Source organism: Myotis myotis, unplaced genomic scaffold, assembly GCF_014108235.1.
Source record: "Myotis myotis isolate mMyoMyo1 unplaced genomic scaffold, mMyoMyo1.p scaffold_m19_p_1, whole genome shotgun sequence".
Lineage (NCBI taxonomy): Eukaryota > Metazoa > Chordata > Mammalia > Chiroptera > Vespertilionidae > Myotis > Myotis myotis.
The window spans coordinates 47,714,821-47,735,220 of NW_023416313.1; the positions used below are offsets into that span (position 1 = coordinate 47,714,821).

A 20,400-nucleotide genomic window follows, 5' to 3' on the forward strand; every position below is an offset into this window, starting at 1 on the left:
TCTATTTTCTGAGAAATTTGAATAGGATCCTTATTATTCTTCTCTTAATGTTTGAGAAAAATCACCAGTGAAGCCCACTATGTCTGGAAATCCTTTGTCAGAGATTATTAATTACTAATTCATTTTTTAAAATTTATATAGTTATAATATTTTAAATTTCTTCTTGGGTTAGTTTTTTATGATTTCTATTTTAAGTTTTTATTTTATTTATGTTGTCAAATATATTGCATTATTATCCTATTAACATGTAAGCTTTTTATAGTATCACTTTATCAACATTATAAGGCTTTTAGCATCTATAGTGATATCCCCTCTTTCATTCCTTTTAATTTGGGTCTTTATGATGGAGTTAATTTTGTCCTACTTACAATCTAATAAACTAGCCTTCCACAGTTTCATGAAGACTTACAGAAGACAAGAGACTCCTGGACAGAGACAAAGAAATTCATTACAGCAAAAGTAGTTGCAAAAAATGACCAATTGAGAAAGAATATGAAGAGAATAATTCCATTTACAATAGCATCAAAAAGTATAAAATACTTAGAAAGAAATCTAACCAAGGAGGATTTATACACTGAAAACTACAAAACATCGCTGAAGAAAGTTAAAGAAGACACAAATAAATGGAAAGACATCCTGTATTCATGGGTTGGGAGACTTAATATTGCTAAGATGTTAATGTGACCCAAAGCAATCTACAGATTTAATGAAATCCCTATCAAAGTCTAAATGGCATTTTTTTTTTGCAAAAATAGAAAAATCCATTCTAAAATTCATATAGAATTTCAAGGGACCCTGAGTAGCCAAAACCATCTTGAAAAAGTACAAAGTTGGAGGTCTCACACTTTCTGATTTCAAAACTTATTTCAAAGCCACAGTTATCAAAAGAGTATGGTTCTGGCATAAGGCAGACATATAGAACAATGAAATGAAAAAGAGAGCTCAGAAATAAGCCCTCACATACATGGTCAAATGATATGACCAAAAAAAACAAAAGAAGTAGTTGCCAGAGTATTAGCATCTTATTAGCATTACAGTTTCTTGAACCCCATGTATCACGGAGTGGTGTGGAGGACCAGATAAAGTCCGCATGTATAGTGGGTTGGGCAACAGAAGAGGAACTCTGAGTTTAAGGAATCCATCACTTTTATGGCAAGCAGTAAGGAAGCATTCATTCCCTTTGTACAGAAGGAATCATTACCTCACCTCTCATACAGAATCTCAAGGGACCCTGTCATCTCTCAGGCTTACCAACTTCATGAAGACTCCTGAGAAATGGTTCAGGTCAAAAGGGGTTAAGATAGTGCTAGGAGATGATGTCTTTGGTAAAGGTATTCACATGTCTGCACATTAGCAACATTAAAAACCTCTCCAAATAAAAAAAAAATCATTGAGCACCCTTTTAACCAGAGTTCTGAACTCTCTATCTGATAGAGTGTCCAGAAATCCCTTGTCTGAAGCTCTGTACCTTGCTTGGAAGTAAAGGCTGCTTCTTTGTGTCATCCAGACAAGAGTAGGATGTTTCATTCTTATTGATATGACTTTAAACAGCAAATTTTCTGGCAGTCTATGATTTTAGAGAAGAAGGGTCTAAGTCGGCGGTTCTCAACCTGTGGGTCGCGACCCCTTTGGCGGTCGAATGACCCTTTCACAGGGGTCGCCTAAGACCACCCTGCATATCAGATATTTACATTACGATTCATAACAGTAGCAACATTACAGTTATGAAGTAGCAACGAAAATAATTTTATGGTTGGGTCACAACATGAGGAACTGTATTTAAAGGGCCAGAAGGTTGAGAACCACTGGTCTAAGTAGAAAGCAGCGGTCAAAAGGATTGTGATGACACTTCATACCTACAGTCTGACCTTGGGAGAAATATTGTTTCCTTTAACTTTGCAGCTGGTTTTATCTGTGTCTGTTGTTATAAAACAAGACAACATACCCAAAATGGCTTATGCTAAGCCTCATGTCACCAAATGAAGACTTACTTACATTTCTGCTCTACCAGAATCAGACTCTTAAACCAGCCAATCAGGAATCGCTCAATCATCACTAGTTAGGTAATCTGCCCCACCATCCCCTTAGTAACTGCAATAACCATCCTGCTCTTTTTTTAAAAAAATAATTTGTTAAAAATTGATTTCAGACAGGGAGAGGAAGAGGTAGAAACATCAATGATGAGAGAGAATCATCAATCCGCTTGCCTCTTGCATGCCCCCTATTGGGGACTGAGCCCATAACCCAGGCATATGCCCTGACCAGATATTGAACCCTGACCTCCTGGGTTCATGAGTGGATGCTCAACCACTGAGTACAGCAGCTGGGCCCAACCTGCTTTTTGCCTGTATAATTTCCTAGTTCCTTCTCCCTTCTATATAAAAGACTTTTATTTTGTACAGCTCCTTTTTATCTGCTAGATTGAATGTTGCCTGATTCAAGCCAATTTGTGCTCAACTACACACTTAAAATTTTAAAAAAATATGGCTCAGTTTATCTTTTAACATATCCCAGCGTCATGAATGGGCAGTCTTGATTTTCCAAAGGGAGCTGATAGTTTGCTTTCTCAGTGCAAATGCACCATACACAACAGCGCGTTCCTAGGCTGTGTTAACTTGATCGTAGACTGGAAAACCATACACATTGTTCAGTTTTGTTTTGTTTTTCTCCCAAAAGTGCAAATGATAAGGTGGAGCCACAGAAACCCTAAAATTAAGGCCGTGTTCAGTCAGGTCCCCCTCTTCTCTCCACACACTCACACCTTTGTTTCTGCCTCCAGCTCCCAAGGTGTCCAAAGGTCGCACTACGGAAGTCAGAAACAAAAGAACCAGTGAGCCCCTCCCTGCTTTAAACCGAGTTCCTCGTGGCCTCTGCGAGGCTGTGGGTTGGAGCCCCGGCTTGGAGAGAGGGGGGTGCTGAGGAGCGGATTCGTGTCGCCGCCGTCCCTGTGTCTCCCCCCGCCCCCCCCCGCGGGAAGATCTGAGGCTTGCGGAGTAGGAGAGAAGCCACGTCGCCAAACCACAGGGCCATCCACCGGGCTTCCAGATGCAACCCCCCAGACCACGTCCAGCTCCAGCCTTGGGGCGCGACCCTGCCCCCTGACGCTGGGGAGATCCCTCAGCCCCGCCCCCCATCCCGGCCCGAGCCTGGCTCCTGGCCCCGCCCCTGCACTGCTCCCCGGAACCCGGTGGTGGTGGGAGCTGCTCCCCCGCCGGGCCCGGTGGGGGCGGACCCCATCCAGCAGCTGCGGGACCGGAGCGGCGGGGGTGAACTCCGTCCGGAAGCCGGGGGTTCGCGGTCATGGCTCAGTCCGCCTGCACCCTCTCGCTGCTCCGCGGTCTCCTGGGCCGAATGGGGGCGCCGGGAGCGGCCGGGCGCTCGTTCCGGGCCTTTCGGAGCAGTGGCGCGAGGTACAAGCTCGGCCGGACGCGTGGTGTCCCCGGTGCTGCGCGCTCCGGGTGGGAAGGCGCGGCCGGCGGGAGGGGCCGCTCGGTGCGGGCACTCGTGGCGGGCGGAGCTCCCGCGCTCCGGGCTCGGGGTTTCGGGTGGCAGCGCGGCGCAGTTTAAGGAATCCATCACTTTGATGGCAAGCAGTAGGTTTGCGGAATCCATCACTTTGATGGCAAGCAGTAGGTTTGCGGAATCCATCACTTTGATGGCAAGCAGTAGGTTTGCGGAATCCATCCCTTCAGGGCGGGGCGAGGCCTTTCTGGGCTCCGAACGTGGCCTAGGGACCGCGGGGCCTGTCCGGTTGGCCCGGAGTCGGGCGGCTTGGACGCGTTTGGCTCTGGGCTTCGGCCCCAGATTGTCCCTTCTTCGCAGCTGGCGCCGGCGAGTTATCTGTGCAGGCATTTGAGTCCCTCGGGAAAGCTGCCGTGAAAACGCGTGGTCTGCGCATTTCAAACGTTTCTTTTTGTTGGGGTGATTGTAATTTGTCAACAAAGGAGTGGGCGCTGTCCCACGTGGGTTGTTATGCGTGTTTGGATTTCTGAATTCCTTCGTTGGCAATACGGAGTTAGGTCTTTCCCAGCCCTAACATTCTTAATGACTTTCAAAATCAGACATTCATCTTGAATTCTCCGTCTTTTTCTGCGTGACACTTCCCAAGCCGCGACTGAAGTGATGAGTCCTCTGTTCGCTGCATCTCTTCGGACCTTGCGCTGACTAGTTTGGAAGCACAGAACAGCGGGGTTTTCACTCTGCGCCAGGGGCCGGCAGTCACTGTGGTGGTTGCAAACGCAGACCTCAGGGGTTTAAATTCTATTCTCCTCACCCCAAGCCAGTGAGTTGAGAAGAGATTCCGTTTCCAGGCTTGCAGGGCTTCCAGCGATGCGCCGCTGTCACTGCCGGTTCCGTGGCCAGAGATGGTGTCTCATTAGTCTTTTTGTATCTCCATTGTTCAGCACAATACCTGGGCGACAGCAGTGGTCAGTAATGTGGAAATATAGCTGCTGCTTATTTAGTGTAAGTCCCCATTGCATGCATTTGGACGTAAGTCTTGAGTAGCTGAAACGAAAATGATTTCCTGTAGGGTTTACTTGGGAAGGCAGTTCTCAGCGACAAGGTCTTCCACAAGAATACGTGAGAAAATAACGGGTTCAGAGTTCTGGTTGTGTAAGCCCTGGTAGTGTCTGGAAGAATTTGCCAGGTGTTTGGAATTACTAACTTTATTACCTAGGAAAAGGAGATTCTGGAGAATTCTATTTGCATTACAATATTGAAGGAATTATCTACTATAGTTATCTACTTATTTAGATTTCAAAAAATTTTAGTGTTTCAGGGCTTCTTTCCAGGATGAGGATAACTTTTTTCAAATTGTACAAGTTGATTAATTTCTCGTAGCCAGCTGGATGTAAACAACCCCATTCACCATATCCTCTCCGTGTGCATTTAATGGGAGTCACAACAGTTACAACCCAAGTATTTGGTTGTAGCCACTAGGTTTGTACAGATGCCCCCCCCCCCCCCACACGGATAATTTAGATATTTAAAATTTTTTATTTAATAGTCTCTTTATAATTGAAAACTAAAGGCCCGGTGCACAAGATTTGTGCACTGGGTGGTGGTGGGGGGGTGGTTCCCCTCAGCCTGGCCTGCATCCTCTCACAGTCTGGGAGCCCTGGGGAGGGGCGGGGGGTTATGTCCGACTGGCAGCTTAGGCCCGCTCCTGCAAGCCGTCAGTCAGACATCCTTAGCAGTGCGGCAGAGGAAGGAGAGGCTCCTGCCACGCCATCACCCCTGTGCTCGCCAGCCGTGATCCCAGTTTCTGACAGCACTCCCCCTGTGGGAGCACACTGACCAACAGGGGCAGCTCATGCATTGAGTGTCTGCCCCCTGGTGGTCAGTGCACACCATAGCGACCGGTTGTTCTGCCATTTGGTCGATTTGCATATTAGCCTTTTATAATATAGGATAGGATAATCTAGTGCAATAATTTTAGAAAGCTTTTCTTAATACAGATGAGAACTGTTATTTCAGCCCAGCTGCCTTTAGCCCCATTTGATGCAGATTATAACTGTATAAAAATAAACAATACTTTTGATAGTTTTTATTTTTTTAAGGCAGCGCTAATTAAGTTCGGATAGGGTGGTGTCTTTGATATTCTGTTGGCACTGAATACCACATATAAAGGTGAGGATGGCTGTAAGGTTGAGAAACACCTGTGGACTGGTGGGTCTCTGGTGGGGAGGAATTCGGACAGTGTGTTGATGCTTATTGGTGTCTCTTTTCTCTTCTAGGGCCAGCAGAGAGAAGAGATTCCATCTTCCAGAGGTCGCCACTGTCTGCCTCCCCACTTGTCCCCATCCTCAGTCATCATTTTTTAAATGTATAGTGACACATTAGTTGTCTAGTTCTTTATAGTGAATGTGGTCTAAATCTGACCCCATTCCCATTGACTTAAAATTTGAACTTTAATGTTATTCTTATTGAAAATTGTCTTTGAGTGTGATAAACTCTCCACTGAAAGATATTGACTGTTTGAAATGAACAGATTTTAGTATCAATTTCTGAGTTATATAGAGCCTTAAATGAAGGATGAAAATGTATTTTTTATTATTTTTTATATTTTTGAATAATTAGATACCTGCAATAATGGATATGTAAATACGGTTTTGGAGGGTTTTGTTTGTTTTTTTGACAAGTGAAATTTCAAGTGATATGTTTGACAGAATTTGAAAGTTACAAAATCTTGAAGTATCATTTAACATTTTTCTCTCAATGGTTTTTCCTTTAAGATTTGCAGGGTCCCCCCCCCCCCCCACACACACACCCCATTTATTTGTGAGAAATTACATCTTATTAGTTGGAAGAAAATATATTTAATGTCAAAGAAATAAATTAACTCTTCTATTTGTTGCAGCTTATTGTTTCTAAAATGAATTCCCTAAACAGCCCAAAAGTTAAAAAAAAAAATTGTTGGTGATTAGAGTTTTCCTACTTTGTCTTGCTGTATGAGGAGTTTACAAGTTAAAAATGTCTTTGGGTTGTGAACATCACATAAGTCTGTCTCGGTGCTTTTCAATATATGGAGCCGGGCAGGAACCGATCCCATTTGAGTGGGAGGTCACACACAGACCTTTCTAATTAAAGTCTTGCTCAAAGCAGATTTGCAGGTATCCTGCAACAGGGACTCCCACAAACCCTGCTGTAGATAATCCTACGTGAACTAAGTTCAGTAACTAAATGGATATCCCAAGTTGTTGTTTTGTGTTTATCCTGTTCTATTATTCCTAAAATCATTAATTTGGCAGATTTTTTTTCTTCCCCCTGCTATGATTCCTTTTAGCATTTAAAAAATGTGTGTATTGGCCTATAGCTCTTTATAGAAGCCTCACCTTTCTTTATGTCTCATTGCCAATGGCTTTATAATTTTTGCAGCTAGGCTAACATTAAAAAAAAACACCAAAACCCCTACTTTTTGGACTTAGTAAAAGATACTGGTTTATGTTATTTAAATATTAATGTCTTATAAAGTGGGTAGTTGAATTTAATAATTAAGAATCAAGTTTTATCATGAAGGCTGTTCATTTTTCTTCAGATTCTCCCCTCTGGACTTATTCAATATTTATATCTTTATAGAAGAATTACTTAATTAAAGATCTTTTTATCCTCATGTGAGGCTGAAAGGACGCAGACTTTAAGACCATTACATAAGTTGATTTTCCACAGACTGACTTCAGCCAAGATAGAGTTAGTTCCAATGACTAGCAAAGACAGTTTCTCAAAATCATATTTTGTTTTGGTGGCAAATATGATAGTGTGGTTTTCCCATCTGAATGCTTTACCTAGTCTAATCAAAGTGGGCTATGATAGCTATATGGCTACAGTTTCGATTTCTCAGCAGTTCTTATACCATTTTCAATTTAGAACTTAAATATTTCACCATTTAACATCTTATATCTTAGGTTTATGTCTGTCCCAGTTGTTTGGAGATAATATGTTATAATGTAATGAGTCCAAAATTAAGTTTTCTGATTAAAATGAATTAAATGCAAAACATAGACTAATATTAATCTCAGAATTTGTTGCTCATGGGTTTAATTTCTATTATGTTGTTAGTTCTAATTTAAAATCTCCAAATTGTGCCCTACAATACAAAGCAATTAAACTACCTTAGGACCTGAAGAGAAATTTGACTTGTTAATGATTATATTAGGCTTTTTCATAAAACAGTTCTCATAGAACAATTCCTGCTTTAAAAGCTGGTTTAAAGTGAGATTGAAACCTATGTGCTGAAGCAAGATGCTCAGTATTCAGATTGAAGACACTGTTAATCTTGGGTAGATTTTTGCATGGTGAAGGAATTTTTTATATACAAGAAAAGTCATGATTTTTTCTGTTTTCTATTTTGCTCTAGTTAATTGACACTTCATTTAGTTCTAATAACCAGAGACTAGAATAGTTACAGTTTATTTTCTGGGAAGTATCTACACTAATAAAAAAGAAAGATGCAAATTGACCATACCTTCATGGTGCCCACCAGCCAATTAAAAGTATTATGCAAATTAACCCAACAAAGATGGCAGGTTAATTTGCATATGCAGGCACCGAGCGGCCAGGGGTGGGGTGGGATGCTTGTGTCGTCACCATGGCGAAGAAGCAGGCGTTCAGCACTGCCCCAGCCGCTCCAGGCCTCTGGGCAGCATGGGAAGGCGGAAAAGGCGGCTCCACCTGAAGCGAAGGCGGTGCTGGCAGCCAGGGGAAGGAAGGCCCATTCTTGCACGAATCTTCGAGCATTGGGCCTCTAGTAGGTGAATAAACAAGCTCATAGAAACAATACTAAATGCTGATGGCTTTCTGGTCCCATATTATATTGCTACTGATTATCTGAATATGTCTCCATCTGTTACTTAACCAAGACTAGGAGAGAGAGAGCCATTTTTGCAAATCAGCCAATCATCTCTTAGCCAAATCTCTTTATGTAAGGTCAACAGAGAGCATTCCCATTATACAGTTGAGGAAATTGCATGCCTTTGAGTGCAGTTAAGTCACTTGTTCAAGCTCATAACTGCTCATTAGGGCTGAAACACAGGACTTCTGGCTTAGGGTGAGTAATTAGTACTGCACTGAGCTGTCCTATACTCCTCTCCCCCATCCCCATGATTTATTGCTTCCTAAGGAATCCACATTTAGTGCTAGCCCAGCAATGTGGGGAGAAAAAGGACTGAGAGAGCCCTTGTTCTGCTTTCTTTGTAGGTAACTTGCAATATTTCTGCCTTTTCAGGAAATGTCACCTGAGCAAGTAATGATAGGGCAGTGATGGCGAGCCTATGACACGCGTGTCAGAGGTGACACGCGAACTCATCTTTTTGGTTGATTTTTCTTTGTTAAATGGCATTTAAATATATAAAATAAATATCAAAAATATAAGTCTTTTTTTTACTATGGTTGCAAATATCAAAAAATTTCTATATGTGACACGACACCAGAATTAAGTTAGGGTTTTTCAAAATGCTGACACACCAAGCTCAAAAGGTTCGCCATCACTGTGTTAGGTAAATTGTGTGAAAGATACCTCAAAGGTCAACTTAACTTGATGTCTATTTAATGGCAACATATCTCAAAGGTCAACTTCACTTTTGATGTCTATTTAATGGCAATGTGACTATGACTTTCTGACCAAACCAGCTCATTTTTTTTTTAATACTAAAAAGAGATATCCAAGTAATGAAAATGACATTATTTAGAACTAGAGGCCCGGTGCATGAATTTGTGCACCGGGGAGTCCCCCGGCCTGGCCTGTGGGGATTGGGCAAAACCAGCTCTCCAAAATCCCCCAAGGGGTCCTGGATTGCAAGAGGGCACAGGCCAGGCTAAGGGACCCCACCAGTGCACAAATTTGTGTACTGGGCCTCTACTATGCATGTAAGATCTTTGGTTAATCTCTTCCCACCCCTTCTCCTCCCTTCTTCCCTCTGAGTTTCACCAGTCTCTTCCATGTTTCCATGCCTGTATATTGAGCATCTGCCCCCTGGTGGTCAGTGCACATCATAGCTACCAGTCGAACTGTTGAACAGTTGAATGGTTGCTTAGGCTTTTATCTATATAGATATTTATTTGACTAACAAATATATTAGTGGACCTATAAAAAAGTTCTATTCAAAACTATTTTCTAAATTAACATTTTAAAAGTAATTAATTTATATTCTTATACATTAAAACAATTTAAAATTTTAATCTTAATTTTATATTCATATTAATTTTTTGTTAAGAACTTTTTATTAAAAGTAACCATAAAATAAATCCAAAGGAAGCTACGCACTGGTCATATTTGATACACTGATATAAGATTGGTGTTCATAATATATAAATAATGACTACAGATTAGAATAATAATCTGTTAGAAAAATGGTCAAAAGAGATGAAAAGTTACTCCATGGAAGAGGAGCTCTGCATGGCCAATAAGCCTTTAAATTGTCCAACCACTAGTAATTAAGGAAATGCATGTTAAAACCACAATAAAATGGCATTTAATTAATTGGTTAAGTTAAAAACTTTGACAATATCAAGGAAGTAGAGCAATAAAAACTTATTATACACCACTGATGGACTTGTGAACTACTTTGGAAAACTACTTTGGAAAACAGGTTAGCATACATTGAACACACATATGTATCCTATAATCCAGCAATTCCATTGCTGGGTATATGCCTTAGAGAAATATTATTATGTATGTAGTATATAATGTATGCTACATCTTTAATGTTTAAAATAGAAACAGTAGATTGAATTATAAAGGAAAATAATGGAATTATTAATCAAAATTTCAGGATAGTGTTTAATTATTGGAGAATATAAGGTTATTTGATAGGGGAGAGTTACACAGATGATTTCAGTGATTATAATCTTTTTATTAAACTAAGAGGTAAGGTTAATTGTATTATTTTCCCTTTTCATATGTTTTATAAATATTTTGCATCTACTCATTTTTTTAAAATATATTTTATTGATTTTTTTTACAGAGAGGAAGGGAGAGGGATAGAGAGTTAGAAACATCGATCAGCTGCCTCCTGCACACCCCCTACTGGGGAATGTGCCCGCAACCAAGGTACATGCCCTTGACTGGAATCGAACCTGGGACCCTTCAGTCTGCAGGCCGATGCTCTATCCACTGAGCAAAACCAGTTAGGGCACGTCTACTCATTTTTAATATAATTCAGGAAGACCTATTTTGAAGACATTGAAAAATATTTTAAAATAGATAAATAGATAGGTAGGTCCAGAATACTACCTATCTCACCATTTTAGTTTGCATATTTCTTTTAAATCTTTAGCCAGATGCATGCATATTTTAAGAGTCATGATTATATACCTACAATTTTTCATTTCATACCTTCACTTTATACAATGGATATTTTCCCATTTTACTCTTTTTTATAATTATTTTCAGTGGCTACATAATTTTTAAAAATTATAATACAATAAACATTTTAACTCTGGTAACTTCACAAATATTTAATAAACACATATGATGTGCACATACTCTGCTAAGTGTTAAGGATATCCTAGTAAACATTCACTTGCTGCCCTACCCAGCAATTTTAATAAGGAATTACAATACTACAAAAGAGGGGGAGCTGGGTGCCGTGGGAGCTCATAGAGGTAGTTCCCCAGGGTAAAGGGTCAGAGAACATTTCCCAGAGTACCTAAGCTGAGACTTGAGGTGAAGGAGGAACAGATATGGTAGGGCGATTAGAAAAGTAAGGAAGCGAAGGAAAAGTGTTTCCGGTCAAGGGAACAGGGTATGTGAAGATCCAGAAATAAGAACCTGGCACAGCAGATACATTGAAATACAGCTGTGAGTAGTGTGGGACTTGGTGAGCTCTGTGTTCTTTAGCAGTGATGCTAAAGAAAGCTCATGCATGGGCTTGAAGGTACAGGAAATTTAGATTTTAGTTAACACTTCCTTTTCTCAGTTTTTCAGGTTAAAAATTTTGGCATGTAATCTGATTTTTTTTCTCACACGTAACACCCAATCTAAGTAAATCTCAGTGGCTCTATCCTCAAATTCAGAATCATACTGCTTAGCACCCCCATTGCTACCACCCTTGCCCAAGCCACTGTCATCTTTTGCCTGAGATGCCACCCTAGTGCCCCCACTCCCCTTGCTCCCAGAGACTGTCCTCCACCTTTTAACCAGTTATGATTGAATAATAAAAATTGGGTCATGGCACTCCTCGGAATCTCCAAATGGCTTCCTACCTCACTCACAGTGAAAACCAACATCCTTTCAAAGGCCTGAATGGTCTTATGTAATCAGACATCCCTCCTTGACTTCATGCTCTGTCGTGGTCCACGTATTCTTTCCATGGCAGCCACTGACCTTATTATTCATTGAACATGCCAGGGACGCTCTTGCCTAAAGTTCTTTGTACTTGCTGTACAGTTTCCTTGGCTTGGAATTCTCTTCTCCACACAACATTCCCTCATTTCCTTCATTTATGCTCAGATGTCACCTGGATAATCAGAGAAGTGACACTATCTCACCTATATAAAATGATAACCCTGTCCTCTCGATAGGTCCTTTCCCTCCATTTTTCACACATGATATATTCAATATTTGCTTTTTTCTTTTTTAAATTGCTGTTCTTTTTCAACTACAATATGGTTTCCATGAAATTGGAAAATTTTGTCCACTATTACTTATGTTCCTGGTGCATAGAATAGTGCCTTCTATATAAAAGGTCCTTAATGCATGTTTGTTAATTTAATAAACAGTGGGCATGTAGTGAAGAGTTTTACCAGGAAATCGACATGATTACATTTGGAAAATCACTAGCTGCAGTATAGAAAATGGATTGGCAGAGATCATTACTTTAACCAGGGAGTTAAATTCTTGCTGATATCAACAATGTGCATGTTGAAAAATTCATTTGTTTATGCACTAAGGATTATGTGAGTTAGATAATGTGTGTGTTTACCAGTTCTTTCAGTACATGGACTGATACAGGCATCCTCCCATTGGGTCTCTACTAATTCCAGGTTACTTGATATATTCTTACTAGAGGCCCCGTGCATGAAATTCGTGCATGGGTAGGGTCCCTAGACCTGGCAACGATCAGGGCCGATCTGTGGGGCGACTGGTGGGGCAATTGGGGGGCCCCTGCTGGCACCCGCCTTGGCTGGCCTAGGGCCTGCAGGCTGGGGCAGCTCCTGCGTTGAGCATCTGCCCCCCGGTGGTCAGTGTGTGTCATGGCAACTGGTCATTCCACCAGTTGTTCTGCCGTTCGGTCAATTTGCATATCACACTTTTATTATATAGGAGAGTGTGTCTCCCACAAAGCCAGGCTTATTGAGGCTCTTCAGTAACTGAGGAAATCAAGAGGATGGCTCAGGTGCTACTGAAAATGCTCAAAGTCTGTACTCATAATTGGGTGGCAGTCTTGTGGATATTTACCCATAAACACAAGCTAATTCAGGCTGTATCATCTATATATATATAAAAGCCTAAGTGACCGTTAGGACCAGTCAACCAACTGGCCGACTGGTTGCTATGACACGCACTGACCACAGGGGGAAGACAATGCAGGAGCTGCCCCCTGTGGTCAGTGTGCTCCCACAGCCAACCTCCCGTGGCTGGCCAACGTCCTACGGTCTCTCCCCCAGGGCAGTGGCCCCGATTGGCCCCAGTAGGGACTGGGCAAGATGGCCCCAATTGGCACTGATTGCGGGCCAGGCCGAGGGACCCCATCCTTGCACAAATTCATGCACCGGGCCTCTAATTTTAGCTATAATTAGCGAACTAACTTAGCATCTCAGTGCAATAAAGTAAAGTAGGCACTGTCACTCTCTCAGACCCCAACGTACAAACTGCAGTGAAGTTTAATCTGTATATTGTCTCTTCGGAAGCCAGGAATCAATTTATGCCAATGTTGACTCTGACATTCTCTTTGTAGTTTCTTGACTGTAATTATCCTGAATTATTTTCAGTGATTGTCTGTTTCACAGTAGCCTATGAACAAATTATTCTGTTGAACAGAGAATCAACTATAAGACATATCAACAGCAGCACTGCTATTCATATGCTATAAAATGCAACATGGAGTTTAGGTGGTTTTGTGTTTTAAAATATAAATGTATGTTCTTTACTATAAGAGTGAATTAAAGTTTATTAGCATATAAAACTGTTTCTGCAATCCAGTATTTTACCCTAACTGAATATTGCTGACACAATTTAATTTATGGAAAGTATTTATTGTTTAACTATCTTTTATAAATGAGCCATGCTGGAATTAGTTGCTGTATCTGAAACCTTAGTATTATTTACTAATATAGAGGTCTTTGTTCTCTTAGTATTAAAAGGCCACTAAATTAATTAATAAAAAATGAGCTCTAGAAATTCATAGTAAATGGTGAAAAAAGTTTGTTACTTAACCTTGAAAAATAAAATTTAAACTCAAAAGTAAGTGTATTTTATCTTAACTTGATTTAGTCTATCATTATAATTATGTACTAATTATTAGGATGTACAAAGACATAAACTATAAAAACTCAAGTAAAAATGAATACCCTGAATAGCACTGTATATTAAAAAGTTAAACTTATAGTTTTAAACCTCCCCATAAAGAAACCTCAAAGATCAGATATTTTCACAGGTGAATTCTACCAAATATTTAAGGAATAAATAATACCAATTTTGCAGAAACTCTGAAAGAGGATGGAGTACATCCTAACTCATTCTATGAGGGCATCAATACCCTAGTACAAAAACCATATAAAAACATTACAAGAAATGAAAACTACTGACAAATACCTCTCATGCACATAGATGCAAAACAAGTAACAAAATTTTAGATGGGATCCACAATATCTGGAAAGGATAGTTGCATTATGACCAAGTGAGGTTTATCCCAGGAATGCAGTGTTGGTTTGACATTTAAAAATCAGTCAATGTAATTCACCATATTAACACACTAAAACCAAAAGTCCATGGGATTATATATGATAATCTCAATAAATTCAGAAAAAAATTAGATAATATTCTGATATAAGCTCTCATCTAACTATGAATAGAGCTAAATCATAGAACTAAATGTATAACCTGAACCCATAAAACTTATAGAAGGGAACACTGGAGAAAACCTCTGTGACCCTGAGTGCGGCAAAGATTCATTATACCAATACCAAAGGCATGATCCATAAAAATAAAATTGATTGAAATACATAAAAATTTAGAACTGATATTCCAAAGACACAGTTAAGAGAATGAAAAGGTAAAGCACAGACTAGGAGAGGTTATTTTAAATCACAAACCTGATATAGGACTTGAATCTAGGATATTATGAATAACCCTCACAACTTCAATAATAAGGAAATAATCTATTAAACAATGGGCAAAACATTAAATTACACAGTTCAACAAAGGGGATAGGCAGATGGTAAATAAGCACATGAAAAGATGCTTAACATCAGTATTCACTATAGGGATGCAAATTAAAAGCACAAGGAGATACCAACACACAGTATAGGCACTAGTATGTCTACAATGTAAAAGACTGGCAATACCAAGTGATTGCCATTATGTCGAGCAACTGGAACTCTCATATACTGCTTGTGGAAATGTAAAATGCTACAACTACTTTGGAAAGCAGGTTGACAGTTTCTTAAAAATTTAAACATATACTTACCATATGTTTCAGCCATTCTGCTCAAATTTTGTGCAAGAGAAATGAAAGCATATGTGTATACAATGACTTAAAGATGAATGTTCCAGACAGCTTTATTTATCATGACCACAAACTGGAAACAATCCAAATACCCATCAACAATTGAAAGGATAAACAATTTTCTGTATATCCATACAATGGAAAACTACTCAGCAATAAAAAGAAATGAGCTATCGATACATGCAACAACATTAATGAATCTTAATTATGGTGAGTGAAAGTAGATAGATAAAAAGGAGAGTGTAGTGCATAATTTCATTTTTATAAAATTCATGATGATACAAACTAATATGGAGTGACAGAAAGCAAATTAGTGGTTGCCTGGTGATGGGGGCGCGGGGGGGGGGGGGGCGGCGGTGGAGGTACATGGCAGGGACATGTAGAATGGTGAGATTACAAATGGAGTACCAGGAAATTTTGGGGGGTGATGGCTATATTCATTTTCTTAATTGTAATTGTTTCCCAGGTACATACATATATTAAAACATCAAGTTGTATACTTTAAATGTGTGCAGTTTATTGTATTTCAATTATCCTATATAATCAAAGGCTAATATGCAAATTGTCCCTTTGACCAGGAGTTCAACCAGGGGACAGGGCCGGCCAGCCAACTGACCGTGGCCCCACTTCCTGGCTGGCCTCGCCCTATTGGCCCCGATGGGGCAGGCCTGCCAGACCCCACCCATGCATGAATTTGTGCACCGGGCCTCTAGTACTTCAATAAAACTGCTATAAATTTAGGACAGTGAGCAAATGTGTCACACTGAATTTTCCATGAACTTCCATGTCTTGAAAGCTATTAAATTTTTAGTGAAAAGTCAACAAAGTTAGAATCAAAAGTAGTTTACTTATAATTATAAGGTCTAGTTTTAATTGTATTGTCTAACCAGTTTATTCTCTCAGTCAATTATTTACCCAGGGTTATGATTATTATTAAAATGTACTTTTGTGTTGAACTGCAGAAGTGGCTTTCAAACACTGTCATGCAAAAGAACACTTGTGGGAACTTGTTAGACATGCGGATTCCTAGGCTTTACCCTCTAAGGACTGAATTGTGGATGTGGTCTTGGGGTCTGGGCATCTGCAAGTTTAGCAGGCTTCCCAGGCAATTTTAATGTATCTATTTATAGGCCACATTTTGGATTCACTTCTTCCCAGAACAATGTTTACATCAGAATTGTATGAACTTGGATGAGCACCATGGACCACTGGGGCCAGACTGAAATGGAGTATTCTTGATCTGGTTCTACCTGTATTTATACCACCTGTTAGAGAAGGCAGCTGACTTATTTGGAAGAGGCAGCAAGTTTGCACTTGTGTGTTGGCTGATATTCATTGTGCCCACATTTGTTAGAAAATAAAAAGTGTACAGATATTAGAAAGAATTAAGGTGCTATAAGATTTTTCTTTCCTCCTTTTCTTCTGCTTCCTCCTCTTCCTCTTCTTCACAATATTCATTGGCCTGCATTTGGCATTTTGTGTAATAATAATGGCAGCATGAAGAAGGAACCATCTTATACTTTACTAGAGGCCTGATGCATGAAATTCATGCAAGAGTAGGCCTTCCTTCCCCCAGCTGCTGGTGCTGGCTTCCCTCTGGAACCCGGGACCCAGGCTTCACTCGTAGCTCCGGCTTTATCCGGAAGGCTGTCCGGAAGGACGTCTGGTCTGATTAGCTTATTATGCTTTTATTATTATAGATCAGGTACCTTTAAGAAATAAACACACAGTAAGAGTAACAAGATTTATCACTCTTAAGTTTGGCATCATGGTGAGCTGGCAAGCCTTCCCATAATGCATTTCTTTGTGCCGTTCCAGAGATAGATTTATGCTACCTATCAAAGCATAGCATTTCTTACCTTTTAAAGTACTTATATAAACTGGCAGGAAGTAATGTTCTGTGCAATTTTTTTTTTTCATTAGAAATTATGCCATGATATGGGGAACAATTGGCCATTGTTACTGACCTGGTCCCCAAAGTAATCACTGACAAGCGTGACAAGACTGGCAGCTGTTGTCATGGAGCTGTCCTAAGGCTGTGGAATAAAGTTAAAAGAGTTGTGCAGTACAGAGCTCATGACTTCAGGTCCTGTATAGGGTACAGTAACTAACAGTGAACACACTAGCCTTAGGGTCGCAGTACTGTGGGGTCACATACTACATGGCACAAGGCTTTGAAAATGGGTGTCAGTTTTTAACTAAACTGTGCTGACCTGCTGCTTCTAAATATAATAGAGCTTTCAACAGAGCCAGTATTATAGTCCAGATCTGGAGTATGTGGTTTGATAATTTGAAAAATCCACATGGTAGTTATAAAGAAATGTATACTATAGATATAATGCAGATGTAAAACTAAAAAGCAGAGCTAGAATATTTCACAAAATTATAAATATATTTATGAACCTGAAGAATTGGGTGTCATATATACTTGGAAAATCAAATTTTGGATGCTCACTTGGAGAACCACGAATGTTTTAGTCGTTCTTGTATCTTAAACGTATGTTGTTGAATACGCCTTACTGTCGTCTTCAGTACTACATTTAATCTTTTATTCCCCATAGACACGATGCCATTATTATCTCAGGAACTGAAATGGCCAAACAAATCCAGAAAGAAATACAAGAGGGTGTGGAGTCCTGGATTTCCCTTGGGAATAGAAGACCACACCTCAGTATCATTTTAGTGGGAGATAACCCAGCAAGCCACACCTACGTCAGGAAGAAGATCCAAGCCGCCTCTGCTGTAGGTAGGGATGCTTTAATTGTGCTTGTTATTAAAGAATATTTCTGGTTTTACTTCAAAGTGTAATAATGAATGATCATTGTCAAATAAGTGTTATTTGAATAACATTTATTATTATGATAGATTTTTTTAGTTACCAATGTTTATGTTCATTTCTTACCCCTTTCTTTAAATTTCTTATTGAATCAATTCAATGTGATTTTAGATGCTATGGTGAGATGTGAGAGGAAGACTTTACATTTAAAAGGACCGTTTTTAATACATTTGCTTTAATGAGATAATAAATCTGGCCAGTTCACTCTGTCAAGTTTGACCTGTCAGTGGTGGTGATGCTATTAATGTTTTTACTGTATTCAAATTCACTAATAGTAGCTTATCACAAATAAGGGCAATTTCCACATAGGATCCTGGGCCAAAGAATGCATGTGAATCCTGTTTGAGAAATCTCTTCTGATGATGCTTAGAACACCATTTTTGTAGAAGGGCCTTTCCTTCCTGTGGGACAGGAGCAGAGAAAATCAGTTACACAAAGCATGTCAAACTTGCGGACTGCATGTGGCCCAGCCAATATAATGGTATCTAAGAAACATTTTAATAAAAATTTCATAACTTAACTTTTACAATATCCTGATATACATAATTATTAATAACTAGGGGCCCGGTGCACGAAATTCGTGCACTGGGGGGGGGGGGAGTGTCCCTCAGCCCAGCCTGCCCCCCCTCACATACTGGGAGCCCTCAGGCGTTGACCCCCATCACCCTCCAATCGCAGGATCGGCCCCTTGCCCAGGCATGATTCCTGGGCCAGAGGCCTCAGGCCTGGGCAGGGGACCCCCAGACCCCTCCGATTGCTGGCTCTGCCCCTTGCCCAGGCCTGATGCCTCAGCCAGAGGCGTAGACCCACATCACCCTCCGATCGCCTGATCGGCCCCTTGCCAGGCCTGACGTCTCCGCCAGAGGTGTCAGGCTTGGACAGGGGACCCCCATCTCCCCCCAATCACTGGCTCTGACCCCGGCCCAGGCCTGAGGCCTCTGGCCCAGGAATCATGCCTGGGCAGGGGACCCCCATCTCCCTCTGATCACTTGCTCTACCCCCCGCCCAAGCCTGACGCCTCTGACCCAGGCTTCAGGCCTGGGCAAGGGGACCATCATATCCCCCCAATCCCCGGCTCCGCCCCCCCAGCTCCCCGCGGTTGCAGGCTCCGCCCCTGCCCAGGCCTAACGCCTCTGGCCTGGGCGTCCGCCCGGGCAGCGGGGACCCGCAGCGGCCCCCGATCGTGGGCTTCGCTTTAGGCCCAGGCAAGGGACCCCTAGCTCCTGGGACTGCCAGCTTCCACCGTGCCCAGCTCCCATCGCTGGCTCCACCCCTACTTCCTGCTATCACTGGCCAGGGCGGAAAAGGCACCTGATTCTCCGATCATGGCTGGGGGGCAGGGCAAAGGCGGCCCCAGGAACGCCTTTGCCCTGCCCCCCAGCTCTTAGCTCCCCCCTGGGTTTCCGATCACTGTCAGTGGCAGGGGGCTTCTTCCTGCTTTCCCTTTCGCCTCCCTGCATTGTGCCTACATATGCAAATTAACCGCCATCTTGTTGGCAGTTAACTGCCAATCTTAGTTGGCAGTTAATTTGCATATAGCCCTGATTAGCCAATGAAAACGGTAGCGCTGTACGCCAATTACCATTTTTCTCTTTTATTAGTGTAGATGAACTACAGCGTTTACTAATGACTGATTACTATAATCATGTTGCATTCATTTCCCTTACACGCCTTATGTGCAGGCGCACCATTTCTCTCCACTAATACTAGCAGCGAATATTTTAGCAGCCCATTGCCACTCATTAGCCTTGGACTGACTTGTTTGGTGTGCGCAACAGGAAATATTTCATTTTCAAAGAACAAGAGAAATAGGTTTATTTGCATTACGCTTATTAATTTGTGCAGTTATTCAGTGTCTGGTAAGTTAATGTTCAAGAAAAAATATTAATTTTGATTAAAATGTTCTATTTTATATTAATAATTACTCGTTTATTTCAGCCCTTTGTATTCAGCATTTCTCTATCAAAATAAACCTACGTTTCAATGAAAATTGAAGCTTTTGTTTTTTTGTGGCCCACATAAACTTAAACCTTGTTTATTTGGTCCATGTTAGCCTTTGAGTTTGACATGCTTGAGTTACACATTGTGTAAGACACCACTAATGAAAAGCACACATTGTTGTTAGCCAGGTGACTGTGCTTGTTTTCTTCTAGGTATCTATAGTGAGATCATTCTAAAGCCTAAGGATGTTTCTCAAGAAGAGCTTTTGGATATAACTGATCAATTGAACATGGACCCGAGAGTCAGTGGCATATTAGTTCAGTTGCCACTGCCAGGTATTTAATGCTTTTCTGTATGTCTGCTTTGGTTAGGATAAAGGGCACCTTTCAGCATTATGTCATGATACTGCAAGTAATTTATATAATTTGTTCAGAAGGGATCAAGCTATTATACTAT

The 20,400-nt window shown here is 40.9% G+C and overlaps 1 protein-coding gene across 4 annotated transcripts in view; it reads left to right on the forward strand.

Moving 5' to 3' along the window:
- The first annotated feature begins 3,149 nt into the window (after positions 1-3,149).
- Positions 3,150-20,400, forward strand: part of MTHFD2L (methylenetetrahydrofolate dehydrogenase (NADP+ dependent) 2 like) — a 108,689-nt gene continuing 91,438 nt past the window's right edge. For 2 of the 4 annotated variants that reach the window (XM_036336263.1, XM_036336282.1), the window contains exons 1-3: positions 3,151-3,410; positions 17,729-17,913; positions 20,157-20,279. In XM_036336263.1, the coding sequence (XP_036192156.1) occupies positions 3,301-3,410; positions 17,729-17,913; positions 20,157-20,279 (418 nt within the window). In that variant the 5' untranslated portion in view covers positions 3,151-3,300. Of the gene's footprint in view, positions 3,411-17,728; positions 17,914-20,156; positions 20,280-20,400 lie in introns of all 4 variants that reach the window. The other 2 variants (XM_036336290.1, XM_036336273.1) reach the window with 2 other exon arrangements.